The sequence below is a fragment of the Stegodyphus dumicola genome, chromosome 7 (assembly GCF_044657685.1).
Source record: "Stegodyphus dumicola isolate Sdum_Otavi_A_Nest chromosome 7, ASM4465768v1".
NCBI lineage: Eukaryota > Metazoa > Arthropoda > Arachnida > Araneae > Eresidae > Stegodyphus > Stegodyphus dumicola.
The window spans coordinates 164,463,812-164,479,733 of record NC_140774.1 but is presented as its reverse complement, the minus strand read 5'-3'; the positions used below and the strand labels follow the sequence as shown (position 1 = coordinate 164,479,733).

At 34.0% G+C, this 15,922-nt stretch overlaps 1 protein-coding gene across 1 annotated transcript in view; it reads left to right on the top strand.

Annotated features, from left to right (window-relative positions):
- The first annotated feature begins 34 nt into the window (after positions 1-34).
- LOC118198701 (ribosome biogenesis regulatory protein homolog) overlaps positions 35-15,922 on the top strand; it is a 44,362-nt gene continuing 28,474 nt past the window's right edge. The window contains exons 1-3 of the mRNA XM_085821036.1: positions 35-280; positions 7,041-7,113; positions 14,866-14,904. Of these exons, the coding sequence (XP_085677162.1) occupies positions 186-280; positions 7,041-7,113; positions 14,866-14,904 (207 nt within the window). The 5' untranslated portion in view covers positions 35-185. The remainder of the gene's footprint in view (positions 281-7,040; positions 7,114-14,865; positions 14,905-15,922) is intronic.

Here is a 15,922-nt window from a genome sequence, read left to right as displayed (position 1 = left end):
ACTGATTCATGAAAATATCAAGTTTCCGATTCATGAACCTGAAGGAATATAACGTGAATCAAGTCCACCGTCTTTGTTTTGCATGTATTAGTCACTGAAAATAAATTTTCGAGTAAAGTTGTTAACTGTAATGTCAGCAATGTTAAGTAACTGCGTTTGGCAACCATTTTACAAATACAGAAAGCATGGTTTCTAGCGAGGAAAGCGAAATTCTTGTGGATTTAGATGTTGGAAATTTGTCTGTGTTTAAAATAGTACGCCTAAAATCTTCAGTTAGCAGGTATTTTAATTTTCGCTGATAATTTTTATTAAATTTATTATCTAAAGCGATGCTGGGTGCATGTTCAAATTTTTTATGTTTTGCAGTGTTTACATAATCTTGAAATTCCTGTTATTGATTCAAAGCATTAAAATTAAATGTAAAATTTAGAAACTAGTGGTAGAATTCAATTATGTATCTGCAGCATGATCTCATAAATTTAAATCAAATGTATTTTCATGATTAATTTAAGGTGGTGTGGGTTAATCTTCCACAGTTTAATGTTTGAAAAAGCTTTGATACTGTAAACTTGTGGTGAACAATCTGAGTCTGTGCATTTTATGAATTTAAAATCTTTTGTACAAATCTCTTGTTTTTAGTTTCTTTGTAACTTTCCCACGTGATACTTGTTTGCTATCGGTCTCGCGGCAGTATTTAGCCTTAGGTATAGTTTGATACTTGTTTGCTATCGGTCTCGCGGCAGTATTTAGCCTTAGGTATAGTTTACCACTTGATTAGGATTGTACTCCCAAGAAACCTGACTCCCAGGAAACTGCATTTGAAAGAGACCTAGCAGCTATGGGCCTCACACCTGCACTGGGTAACAGCGACAGGAAGAATTGGATTTTAGTGTAGAATAGGGTGTCCCTTCGATTGGCGACATTTAATAAAAAATTGTGCCGATAAAACCTCACTTCTGGTTACCACGATAGTTTTTAACTTTGTTTTAGCTTCCCGATTTTATTTAAATGAAAACAGATTGATTTGTACATGGACATATTTAAGGCAGTGCGCAATACCTAGTTTTTGCAATCGCCGAAGTCCCGACGAGTCCGGATTAACGACTTTTGACTGTATTTAAGTTGCAACTTTTATTTCGCAAAAAATTATTTGTGTGGCAACCTAGGATTTCATCAAAGTATTTATCTGCAACCCAGTTATGTACATACTCGTCATCAGCAAGGGTTGACATCGCTCCTTGATGTATGCATAGTAGGATCTCGGGTTTGATATAGGATATACTCGGATAGTAGGATCTCGGGAACAAAACTTTGTTAAGAGACTAAGATGACATCTCATGTCTTATGCGTGGAAAATTCTAAAAGACGTGGAATCTGATCTGAATAATACAGCTCGGATTTTTTTTCAAAGAATGTTGGAAAATTGCTATCCATATTGGAAGTACTGTACCTGCTGCTGATTGATAAACGTGGTGGTAAAAATATATTTAACCTTTTGAGGCCGGGGCTTTGGTAGCAGTAAAAGCTACCAAAAGACGGGAAATCTTGAACCGAATGCTTTCCCCCCTTTAAGAAATCACCTCCTATTTGCAACAAAGATTCTTGTGTAGTTTAATGGATTCTCAGAGGGGTGCATCTATGTTGCAAAAGGGAAATCTTTGAAACAGATAAGTGGTTGAAAACCCAGGGACGTCAACTTTGACATTTCACCCCACTTTTCAGCCTGTAAAATGGGGGAAAAGACATGGCCATTAAAGTGGACAACCCCGTCCATTTAAACAGGGAATACAACTGCCAATATATTGGCCATCCGTCTACAAAAGGTTAAGGGTGCCCATTGGTAAAAATTGGCGATTGGCCAACAAAGCACAATTTCAAAATGGCCGCTACACAAAACCAAAATAAAAAGTCAAAGAATTGCACAGACTCCGTATCCTTGTACACATCAATCTATTTTTTACTTAACAAAAATAAGGAGAATGATGATGTCATACAATGTTAAAACAAAGTTGCTGATCACCAAATTGAACAAAATTTGTTGCCTATCAAACTTTAATAAACTGCATTTTAAATCACACAATGAAATAACATAAAAAAAAAAAGGAAATACATGTTATCGCATATATGCACTACAAAAAGGAAATATTGACAATGCAGTCAAAAGTCTTTAATCTGGAATGATCCGGACCTCAAAGCTACAAACTTACTGCGCATGCGTAAATGTATAATGCCTTTACACATGCGCATTTAATGTATAAAGCACGGTATAAGCTAAGCTAAAGTTATCTAATTATCTATTTCAGTTAATGTTGCAGATTGCGTTGTTCCTTATTCTTCTAATTGGATCTGGCGTATTATTTTTTGCAGACTGTTAGAGCAATTTTATAAAAGTAAGCTTGAACTTTCGATTATGTCAAAAAGAATTTCCGATTTTGGACATGCCAAAGGATCTACAAAGCGAAAGTATGTTTCAATGTCCATCAAACAAAAAGTGGAATTGCTGCAAAAAATGGATAAAGGCATCTCATTTGTTTCTCTGACCATTCCGAAATCTGTTTATCAATTTCACACTGCTCTGCCGGGTTAGCCTATATTTTAGGATGCCCCTTGGATTATCACCAAATTGTTGTTTCATTTATAGTAACCTGAGTAGTTAAATGTTATGGAAACCCTATTATAACAGATATGAAAATAGATCAATGTATAACATGAAGTTTGTGCAATTCTTTGACTTGTTATTTGGGGTTTGTGGAGCGGCGGTTTTTGCCAAGAGGCACTCTTAAATGCATTTTTATCTCAAATTCTTCTCATAATAATGCTAATTAAATTATGAGAAATGTATTTGCTGGCAGCATAAAATTACTCCGAGAGCCGGTAGTTTGACTTCAATAATAAATATTTGTAATTAAAAACAATTTGGGATGTCCACATTGCTAGAATATTGCTTTGAAACAGAACATAATTACAATTTTAAACAGGTGATGTTAGAGCTGATGCAACATAATGATGTCAGACTACTTTCTGTTAACGACCCATTTGAGGAATTGCGTCGGCAAGGGGATCTAGGAATGACCTAACCCAGTGGTCGGCAAACTTATTAGCCAAAGAGCCAAATATGAACATTACAACAATTAAAAAAAAAAAAAAATTGGGAGCCACATCTGCTTGTTTAGTAAACTTTTATTACACTAAATAAAACTAAATTTAATACTTAGTATTTATTAATGCGAACAATGTGCTTGCATCTCCTTAGAAAGTTTGAGTAAGTCAGGTTTGTATGTTGTTATTTTTAATTTTAGGCATGATTCCAAGTTCTCATCAATAAGGCGACTTCTCAGTTTACTCTTGATAATGTTCATGCTTGAAAAAGATTGTTCGCATATATATGTAGAACCGAAAAGGGAAAGAATAGCAAACGCGAGCTTTTTTAGCTGATCGTAAGAGTCAGGAATACTATTCCAAGCCTTGAAAATGATCATGTCTTTCTTCTCCAGGTCATTCAAAGCAGACTACTTGTGTTGTGAACTAAGGTCTTTTTTCTTCTCCAGTATTTCCAATTCAACACAAAGACGTTCGAATTTAGAACGCTATATACCCTTGTTTTTTAAATCCAGCAATTGTACTTCAAAGCTATCAATGTCAATTTCAGAAGGAGAAAATTTCAACTCGGTTATCGTAGCATTAAGAGGATTTTTGGCAAATGCTAAAGTTGCTCTGCTGTTTTTAAATTCCTGAAACCTGCTGAGAAATGCTTCCCTTATATTTAAAATTATTGTTTTAAAATGGTGTTTATCAACAGAGGAATTATTTTCTTGGTGGTGCTTCAGCAGGCTCGGAAAGTGAAACAATGTTTCCTTTCAAAATCCTGTGCAAAAATGGATAATTTGTTTTCGAATGTTATTATTTCTTCTAACATCGAAAAAATTAAGTTTCCTTTCCCTTGTAATTTACGATTAAGCTGATTTAGATGAAGCATAACGTCTACCATGAAATAAAAGTTTTGGATCCACTGATCGTCTGCTAGTTCTGGATAGTGAATGCCCTTCTCAAGGAGAAATGCTTAATTTCTGGAAAAAGGCATGCGAAACGTTTTAAAACGTTCCCTCTTGATAACCAACGTAACTTGTTATGAAGCAGATCAGCGTACTCACTCTTCATTTCAAATAAAAATTCTTTGAATTGGCGATGATTAAGCTAAGATTGGAGTTGAAAATGGTAATCACTAATTCCATAACTTTACAATTTCTTCCGGAAATGTTTGCGCACAAAGCGCTTCTTGGTGAATGATACAATAGTAAACAAGTATCTTGTGATTATTTTTTTCTTTCAAAATAGCAACAACCCTTTTTCTTACGCCGGTCATACTTTTGGCCCCAACTGTTGAAATCGAGATGATTTTATCGAGGGGAATATGATGTTTATCCATACACTCAATTAAAGTATTGGCGATATCTTCTCCACGCGTCTGACCTTTGCGTGGCAATAATCCTAAAAGTTCTTTAGGGCCTGAATGAGGCATAAATCTCACAAAAAGTGAAATTTGCGCTGTATCATTTATGTCACAAGACTCATCAAAGAGGAAGAAGAATGGTGTGACTACTTCCTATTTTTTGCAGAACTACAACACATGCATGCTGAAAAAAGCATTTATAAATTCAAAATCCTTGCAGGGCTTTCTATCAGCATTAGCATATACTAATCAGAGAAAATCTTCATGATCTGTTTCTGCTGCTAAAGCTTTGAACATGGCCAAATCAGCTGCAATACTCTAATTCACTGTTACAGACACGGGAAAGTGCAACTTGACTTAACCTGCCAACTCAAGAAAAGCAAAACCAGATGTGCAAGTAAATATGATCACTCAGTTTCATCAAAATGCTGACCGATGTGCCCCAAAAATGACATTTTTATCCTAGAAAGAATTTTTATGCAATTAAGGTTCTGGATAAGAGAAGACTTCTAACTACGGGAAAAAATCCCGCATGATGAAATCCATTGCAGACCAGCCAGAAATATCAACCAAAGACGATATCAAGGACTTAATTTCTAATCCTGAACCTTCAAAATTCATTAGTTTTTATCAGTACTTCTTTGTTATAGCAGCCCCTGAGATTGAATCACCAACCAATCAAGAAGCTTTTCCAAAACGTAGCTGCGTGTGTTTTTGCCTCACTGCTTGATCATATGCAGTCAAAAGTCTTTAATCCGGACCTCAAAGCTACAAACTTTAATGCGTTTACACATGCGCATATGCATTTATGCATGCACGTTTAATGTATAACGGACTTTATAAGCTAAGCTAAAATTATCTAATTATCTATTTCAGTTAATGTTGCAGATTGCATTGTTCCGTAATCTTCGAACTGGATCCGGCTTATTATTTTTTGCAGACTGTTAGAACAATTTTATAAAAGTAAGCTTGAACTTTCGATTATGTCAAATAGAATTTCCGATTCTGGAGCTGCCGAAGGATCTGCAAAGCGAAAGCATGTTTTGATGTCCATCAAACAAAAAGTGGAATTGCTGCAAAAACTGGATAAAGGCATACCTTTGTTTCTCTAACCATTCCGAAATCTGTTTATCAATTTCACGCTGCTCTGCGGGGGGAGGGGGACATCGCAGCGGGCAATGAACTGGAAGTTGATCTGTCAGCACTATCCTTATCTTCAGGGCAGATATTTTTATTTTATTTGGCTTATAATTCCTTACTAAATGTAGTATTTCATCTCGATGTACTCTGTCTTTGATATAAATCAAATTTCTCGTCATAATAAATATCAAGAATACACATCAAATAGTTTTCTCGTTGCAATTTTTTAATTTCGACTATGCATAATGTATGCTTTACGCATGCGCACGTTGAAAGAAATGTTTAATAAAGTAAACAAATATTAAGCTTTTTTTTTTTTTTTTTTTTTTTTTTGTAAATTTTGATATTGTTTAGATCATAATTGCTCTTTATTTCATAAATTACGGTTTCATACTTTTTATTTTATAATTTCTGCATGCCATCTTACCAGATTTAAATTGATGATCTGTAATCCAGAAAAACCGATAATCCAGAATCGCCGTAGTCCCGACGAGTCTGGATTAAAGACTTCTGACTGTATTAGCACTGACTGCGTTTCCTTATGTCTCGCCACACATATTACCACCATATGGCATTTTCCCTCCCACCACATATTCGTATAATTTTTGTTGATTTGTTTGCAATATATTCTTTATTAATTTTTGTTGAGGTTTTCGAATTTGGACCTATTTATTAAAAAATATATTCATAGCCCCCTTCCTTTTTTTGGCATGTGTGAATATGACATCAACAAGCTTTAAATTACCAAGTAGTGAGGTAGATGGCGGATCATTTTTTTCAACAAAGAGGTCTTTTACCTAGCAAATGAGTATGCAAAAATAACCACAACCTGAAATTTTATGTTAATGATGAAACCATTTGGAAGTGTAGTGTTAAAAATTGCAAAAAGGGCCTCCATGTTGGAAAGTCGGTCATCGATTCCAGAATATCATTTGTCACTGCTATTAGATTTATGTATTCTTGGGCAGAGGAGTTGATGTCTCTGAAATGGTGTAACAAACAGCTTAATATTTAATTTATTACATAATTTTTAAGAGTAAATTTATGTAAAAGATGTAATTGTATAATTAAATAATAGAAAGAATCAATTACTACTGAATTCTTATCAGTCAAAATGAAAGACTGTGAAAAAATATTTGTATATTATTTGTTTCTGTCAGTATAATTTAAACCATCTAAATGATATCATGTGCAGCAAATACATTTCGTTCTATGATATCATGTGCTGCAAATACATTTCGTTCTACTTTATTGAAAAGTTGTTAAAAATTACCTCTTAACACTACTAGAAATCCCAGCACAATGACTGAAATCTATCTATCACAATTGCACATACATACTGTGTGAAATTCATAACAAAATATGTTATAAAATAATTAGTGAATTTTATGTAGTTCTAATATTCATTTCATGTATTTGTCTAATTCTTTATAATTTTGCTTTCATTAAGGGGTATAAGTGAGCAGGATTTGAAGGATTTAGCTGCACAAGGAACACAGAAGTTAATAAATGAAATACATAAGGTATTTTGTATTATATGAAATAATTTGATTTATAGTCTGCTTTTATTTAGTAATATATTTTTTAATTATTTAGGTTTCCTGTCTTAGTTATACAGTCAAAAGTCGTTAATTAGGACACCCATAATCCGGACCTCAAAGCTACAAACTTTCTGCGCATGCGTAGCATTGAAGCATGTGCGTAAGACATTTAGGGCTGCGCATAATATGTTTACACATGCGCATTTAATGTATAACGGATGGTATAAGCTAAAATGATCTAATTATCTATTTCAGTTAATGTTGCAGATTGCGTTGTTCCTTAATCTTCGAATTGGATCCGGCTTATTATTTTTTACAGATTGTTAGAGCTTGTGCTCACACAAAAACTTCTTCTATTGTGAACGAAATTGCTTGCGATGCACAAAGTAAAACGATAGCTGCACTCCAGAATTCAGCATTTTCGGTGTCAATCGATGGCAGCAACGACAGCGACTGGAAGCTTTACCCCATCGTTGTCACATATTTCTGTGATGTTTCTAATGAAATGAAAACTCATCTTTTGCGTCTTCCATTGTTAAATGGAGACGCTACGGGGAAAAATATTGCCTCCTTGGTAATTAATGAGTTGAAACAACTTAACATCCCAATATTAAACTGCATTTCATTTGGTGCAGATAATGCTCATGTCATGGTGGGTGACAAAAAGGGTGTAGCCTCTTTCCTCAAAAAAGAACAAAATGAATTAATTGTTATTGGATGCCCATGCCACTTAATTAATTTGGCAGCAGAAAAAGCTGCAGCAGCTTTACCATTAAATATTGACCAGCTTCTGATTGATGTGTTTTTCTATCTGGAAAAAAGTGTAAAAAGGAAAGAAAACCTAAAGAATTTCCAAGAACTGTGCTCTGGTGAAAGGAGAAAAATTCTGAAACATGTATGCACGAGATGGTTATCCTTAGGCAGAGCGCTAGGAAGGTTTATTGAACAGTGGGATGCATTGCTAAAATATTTCCACAAAGAGACCAAACGAAACCACAGATCCCATCAAATTTGTCGGCATATAAGATTCCGAAAACCAACTTTGCTTCTAATCAAAATGCTTTAAAAGGGAAAAGCCAATACACAGAATCAAACCCTTTAAAAAGAAAATGCTTAGAAGACTCCTCAAAGGTCAACTTTGTTAAAGAAGTTGAAGGGAAGAAGAAACAATCTTCTATTAGCCGGGAGGAAAGGATTTTCTATCTTCTTTCTTCGGATTTGAACAAAGCATATTGTAGTTTTGTGTTAAGTACCATTAAGGTTTTTGAAAGTGTAAATACCCTTCTACAATCAGCTTTGCCAAAATCTCCCCTGCTTATCCAAATTCTTAATGATCTTTTGAAAGAACTTTATACTAAGTTTGTAAAACCGTCCGTTGTGAAAAACAGTGTGTTGATTCGTGTTGCCTATAATAGTTTGGCAAATCAAAAGGATGACAATGATCTTATAATTGGAAATCAAACCAGGGAACTTGTAAATTCTTTGAAAGATCATGAGAAAAAAGAATTTTTTCAATGTGTTAGAAAGTACTTTTCCTCAGCCTGTGATTACATTGTAAGGAAGTTTCCTTTGCAAAATGAAGTTCTTTTAGATGCTGAAGTGGCAAATTTGAAACAAATTGAAAATTCATCTTTTGAAAAGATTCGTTTTTTTAATTGATAAATTTCCATTTTTTTTTAACAATTAAAGAAAATGATGCGTTAGATGAACTACAGAACCAATTTTCTGCTGCACAGTTTGAAGACTTTGCCAGTTCTGGAGAAGATAGACTTGATGTCCTTGTTGGTACCTTAAAAAGAATAAAAAGAGCTGATGGAACACCAAAATATGATAGACTAGCAAGAGTTTTATGTGCTATTCTCGTAATTCCACACAGTAATGCTGAGTGCGAGAGAGTCTTCAGTGTTGTGAAGAAAAACAAAACTATGTTTCGTTCTTCAATTTCACCAAAAACTCTAGAAAACATTTTAATTCCTGAATGTTATGAGGAAACTAATTGTTATGACAGGAAATTTTCCAAAGAATTTTTGGCTAAAGCCAAAAAATGCACTCTAAATTCATTGCAATAATTTTTTTGTGTAACATTAAGTTCTTGTTTTATGTTTCCTAATAAATTTTTTAGTTACTACTTAATTGAGATTTACTAATGTAAGTGCAATTTTCTTTTTTCTATTTGTATAAATTGTTATTTTTTTAATATCAAAGCATGATATTAATTCTTTGTGTTCTTCTGAATTTTGGAGAAATCTTCTGAATTTTTATCTTTAGAGGTTGACAGGTATGCACCTAATTTATTGAAAATCCCCAAATTTATCTAAAAAAGTGTATGGATATCATCTAAAATTGTTTTCACTATTGATGAAACTGGTGTTTTCTTTCATTTCGTGCGTTCAAAATGTATTGCTTTTAAAGATGGTCAGAGTCATTTGCTTTGCTATTTTTTACTCTGGCGAGTTACTAATAAAATGGAAAGCAAGATCTGTACTCATAAAAATATCGTAGAAAACAAGCTGTTTTAAAAATGAGTATGGTATGTAGTGAATTAAAAAAAAAAGGTGGGGGTGAATGTTTTTGTATATATATATGTATCTTCAGAATGGCTCAAAAAGTCATTAAGGTTGTAAAGTATTTCTCCCACTTTCCTAGCGTCCTTCGTGGTCTAGTGGTTCTGCACGCTGGGTCGGTATTCCAGAGGTCCGTGGTTCGATTCCCTGCAAAGGCGGCTGCTAATTTTTCATCTTTTCTGCTTCCAAATAATCTAATGACTCTGCAGTAGCGCCCGAACTAAACGACTTGTGGATGATGATTCTCCACACCCAGGAATTGGCGACTAGGTCCCCTAAAACCCTAGTCGCCCTTTAACTCTTTCGCATCAAGAGACGACCAAATCTGTTTTCATCAAACATCAAAAACGCCCATGTTTACGAATTTGTCTTGGAATAGTTTTCCTTTCCCACTGCCTGGTAGATAGCTACAGCATTAACAATAACCTACTTAAGTGAAATGACTGTTTCTCTCTTGGGGGATTTCAGCGGTTTCATCCATTGTGTGCAGGTTCGCCCTAGAGCCGGATTACACATGCGAACGTTAATGGCTTTCCGTATGTCTCCTTTAGTTGCTTCAAAAGAATGATTGACATGTCTCTTAACAACTCACGAAACCAATGAGCCATACACTAACGTGGAAGAGGAAAGCACTAGGTGGAAAATAAATGAGGCATTGCGGCGGTTTGCCGTTGCCTGAATGAACGGGCATTACGGGCGACTTCGATGCGAAAGAGTTAAAAAGGGAATTATACACTGACTACCAATAAGTATTTGGACACCTGTGATTGAAACGAAAAACTAACTTTATTCAAAATCAATAGTAGGTAGAGCCTCCACGAGAGGTAATTACAGCGTGGACTCTCCGGGGCATACTTTCCACAAGTCTTTGTATGACAGCTAGTGGTATTTTCTTCCACTCGGCTTGGAGAAGACATAGAAGTTCCTTCACCGATTTTGCACGGATAGTGCACCCCTCAATTCGGCGATGCAACTCGTCCCAGAGGTTCTCGATAGGGTTCACGTCTGAACTCTGGGCAGGCCGTCGATTCGATGAACTCCATTGGCACCATACCAAGCCTTGGTTAACGTCGAAACATGACAACTGGCATTGTCGTCCTGAAAGTAACAGGGGTTCAATCCGTAAAACTGCCACAACGTAGGAAGCACATTGTCATCCAAAACAGTGCAGTAGGCATCGGAGTTGAGCTTACCATGAATGGGGACCAAGGGTCCCAGCCCATACCAGCAGAAACACCCCAGACCATAATTCCACCTCCACCGAACTTGTCTGTTGCCACGATGCATTCTGGCAGGAGACGTTCTCCAGGTAGACGCCAGACCCAGACCCTGCCATGCGAACGGTAAAGGGTGAACCTTGATTTTTCACTCCAAAGAAACCGTTTCCACCGATCTAGGGTTCAATTACGATGTGCTTTGCACCACATTAACTGAGCAGCGCGGTTGGACTTTGTGATCAAAGGCTTATGGGCAGCAGCACGACCATGAAAACCAAGCAGATGTGCTTCCTTACGGATGGCATTCATTGAAACAATACTCCCGGATGCCTGTTGAAACTCCTCTCAGATGAGGGCCATCGGCTGGGTGCGGTTCTTCCGAATTTCTCCAGACCGCACTCGTCGGTCTCTATCTTCCAGTTTCGTTGGTCTGCCGACTCGGGGCACATTCCGACAATCACCGCTCACCTTCCACTTCTTAATCACATAGGCCACTGTCGATTTTGGGTACTTCAGATCGCTAGATCTGTCCCTTAAGGATCGGCCACATTTGTGATACCTGATAATTATACCTTTCTCGAAATCAGAGAGCTCCGATCTGCGAGGCATCTTGCATGCGACTAAAACCGATGCTGTTTCCTACACGATATATACCGGCGGAGTCCGTGATGTACCTTAGGACTGCAGATATCATCATTTGCATAGGTGTCCAAATACTTATTGGTAGTCAGTGTATAAGGTATTTCTCCCACTTTCCTAGTGTCCTCTGTGGTGTAGTCGTTCTGCACGCTGGGCCGGTATTCCAGAGGTCCGTGGTTCGATTCCCTGCGAAGGCGGTTGCATATTTTTCATCTTTTCTGCTTCCAATTAACCTAATGACTCTACAAGGTTTTCTTGAGGTTTTAAGCCATTAAGAAGAAAAATTGAAGGCACTAAGAATAAAATATTTATTTTTCTATTTATATGCATAAAATTTAGTTATTTATTTATTTATTTATTTATTTATTTTTTTTAGTTATGCTGTTTGATTTTTACAATTTAAAAAGTAAAAAAATTATAACTTCTTTGGAAATATAGATAATATTTTAACAAACTAAATGTATGAGCATAAAATTGTGAAAGCAACTGTACAGCGATAAAACCGTGGAAAATTATTTGTATGCATATCATTCTAAATTAAAATGTAGATTATACAACTTTCTCATTTATATACCTTTTCTGAAAGAGGTATTAATCACATTTTACAGTATTTTCTTTTTTAATTCAGAATGCAGTTTTCAAAGGCAAATAAAAACAAAGGGGTTTTCATCCGCAGAGAACCCGTTGGCGCCGTTCCATTTTTACTCGCCAAGCTCGCGTTTCATCAACGCTTGAGGCGAGCCGTAAACGTGATACTTTGTAAACGTGATTTTTAGTGCATGTAAATTCTAGTTAGCAGACTAAACAATATATTAAGCATATGGTAGTAAAAATTCACAGATAATAAGCATGTAGATGTAAAACTAACAGGTTAAACGTGATATACGGAAATAAATTGGTATTAAATTTAAACAGAAATTAATTATTAAATTATTAACTTTTGTTATGAATTTTGCTGATTATGATACTTCTCATTTTAACCTATGCCATTTGACATAAAATCAACCTGCTACTTACTAAACCGCTAGCCTGACCAAGTATGTGACATTATGAGACAAAAAAAAAGTTACATAAAGTTAGTAAAATGTAAATGTCACTTCTTTCAAATATGCCCAACTATTATAAGTGTAAAATATTTAATGCTACTTGATCAATTACTTAAAGTTTATTTCATTTTCAAACTTATTAATAATTATGTTAATTCATGTTTAGTAATAATACATACTACTTATGGATCTATTTTATTTTTAGGATGGTATTACAAATGTGAAATGCAGGCATCGCTAATATTTTTAATTGAATTTATTCAGTTCGCGTTTACTCATAGGTCCTGAATTTTTTTTCATTAATGGTCCTTAATTTCTGTGTGCAGAAATGTGTATGAACTCTGATTAACAGTTTTCAGTATTTTTTTTTTTTTTTTTTTTTTTTTTTATGTTACTTGCATGCAGGTTAAAGCAATTTACATTGAAACAAATACCCATCCTTTTCATAATTTATTTCACAATACTAATAACCTTCAACAGTAATCAAATTTTCTTCAGTAGCATTGTTAATAAAACTTGAACATTACACATTTCATTACTTTTCAAGAGTCATTTGAACTATATTCCTTACACCAGCAGTGGTTTGCTAATTTTGATGACCATGGGAATACATCAAACTATTCTGTCACAGATAATCAGTAATAAATAGTATTTATTATTAAAATTTAATAATCTATTTATGTCACACCTGCCATCCTCTGAAAGGTTATTGTAAGAAAAGCATTAACAATATATTGTTACAATTTTACGCCATAAAAATTGATTTATTATCATAGTTTTAGGTGAGAATAAACAATAATAAAAATAAAAGCATTACTTAATTATTTAAAACGCACATTTTTGCGGAGTACGAAAACGAATTATTTGAGCGTTTCGAACCTCATGGTTCTGCGTGCGTACAGCTGTTAATAATTAAGAACACAACGTGAACAGCCGTGTTACAAATTAGCATTCACCCCTCCCGCTTTATTTTCTTCCTTTCATCCCGAACCGAGAACCGGGATCTACGAAAATATTTCTATCTATTCGTTGTTAAAAAATTAAGAAAAAAAGTAATAAATAAAAGAAGAATAATAGAAATCTGCAAATGCGAAGAACCACAGTGATAACGAAACAAAATGGACGCAAGATGAATGGTTGCAACAAGCGAATAGGTTGAATCCGCTGGGTTACCAGATTTTAACTATTATCGCCAAATTTGGCAATGTTTACATTCACCGGGTTCTCTCCGGAAGTGCTTCCAAACAAAGTATTATTTTGAAATAAATACTACTCAAATAAATGAAATCAATTTTAAAGAAAAATGCTAAAGTACAAAATACTAATGAATAAATAAACAATTTTTAAATAACTAATTCAACTGTGCTACTTAAATAATTAAAATGAAATTCTAAAAAGCAAAAAATGTCTAAAAGGAACAACTGTGATTAAAAAATATAATACTTTTTTCTGCTTGTGCAGAATGAAAGTGAAATAAGTCGCCAAGAACTGAGAAGTTCACCAAGTGGCACGAAGCCAAAAAAAGTTTAAGTAATGTAAATTTCAAATTACTGATTAAATTCTACCAAATATTTACTAAATTTAGTTTTAACTCAGAATTTGAGTTGTAAAATCAAAATGTGAAACAAAATTGGCATGTCATTTCAGGAAAAAACTGATTTTATGTCAAAATATGTATGTTAGAACAATACTATATATAAATCTAGTATATGCCCGAAGTCGTAGACTCGAGACATGAAAAATGCAGGTTGAATTTCGTCAATTGGTCAAGTAGAACAGGTTATATACAACTGTGCCCCCTTTTTTTGTTGGGTGTTCATCATATTAATGATTCCGACTATGCAAAGTTATTTTGATAAAGTTATAATGTACTTGTATTAGTCCATTTGTTTTGTTTCTCATTGTCAGTGATGTGTTTTGAATTCTTTGATCTTAATTCCTACTTTTTTAAACATCAAATCATCTCTTGAAATGTATAATTTTTTCTTTTTTTCATATCCATTGTGTGTCTAATATTTAATTTTGCTTGGTTCTTTAGTTTTTTAATATATAAATAACTTTTATTTTTTCTCTTTGTTGTTAAAATGTACAGCAGTACTGTATTTTTAAGTTTGTAATTTTACTTTTTAAAATTACACAATATGAGAAGTATTGTATTCTTTCTACGTTGTTTATTTTCACATCTAAATTTATTTTCATTATTTAAATTAAATGAATGATTTTTTTTTCAACATTTGTCATTCATGAATATTCCATTTTCTGTTATAGCTTCCCAGTGAATACCATGAACATGTGCCAGTTGCTAAAGTAAGATACTGTTTGTTTCTAAATTTGATACATATATAATATATTACATAATAGAAGTTAAAATGCGAGTGAGAAAACTAGAATTTTTTTACATAAGCTTAAAACCCTTTGAATGTATTGCCATCAACAAGTTTGTAGATCTTCTTAATTACATTGTCAGGTGTAAGGGAAAAAATTGTCATTTTATTTAAAAAAATAACTCAGTATTTTTTTAGTATTATTTATTTAAAAAAATAACGCAGTGTGAATTAAACCTTACAGCCTGAACAGCTGTAAGGTTTAATTCACACTGCAGTAAAAAATTTCACTTTAAAAAGAGTATCATCTGTGCATACTAGATTCCTCATTGTGTCAGAAATGCATTTGTGGGGGGGGGGCATTTTCTATTTCTCATTCTCACTTTTTCATTTTTTTATTTAAGAGCATCTGTCTATGGTACTTTCACTTTCTGTGCTTTTATTATTATTATTTGGTTAAAAGGAATTCAGTTTGGTACTTTGATAATGCTTCATGAATGCTCATTTAAACATAAAGTTCATATAATTTCAAGCACTTGAGATTTACCTAAATAGAGTAAGTACATCAAGATGTAGAAACTATAAATGCAACTTCTTGTTGGAAGAAGGGGAAAAAGTAAAAAAGAGAGACCCTGGTTTCAGTAAAATGAGATGTTAGAATAAATATAAATATGGAATTCAAAGGACCAAATAAAAATAAAGAATACAAGATATGTGTGGGGGAAATGGCAGATGTACCAAGGAGTCTCCTTCCCATGTACTGACCACAATGGCTGTTGCTTCATTTTTCTATACATTTCACCAATATGTCTTTGCAAAATGAAATTGAAAGTATAGAAGAATGAGTTTGCAAAGTGAAAAGGCAAATAAATGAAAATTTCTTTGTTAAAAGATCTGAAATAATTTTGGAATAACTAGAGTAATAAAATCGAGCCTCGTAAGATAAAAAGTCATGTCAGAAAAACCAAAAATGGATGATTAATTTACATCTGCTGCAATCG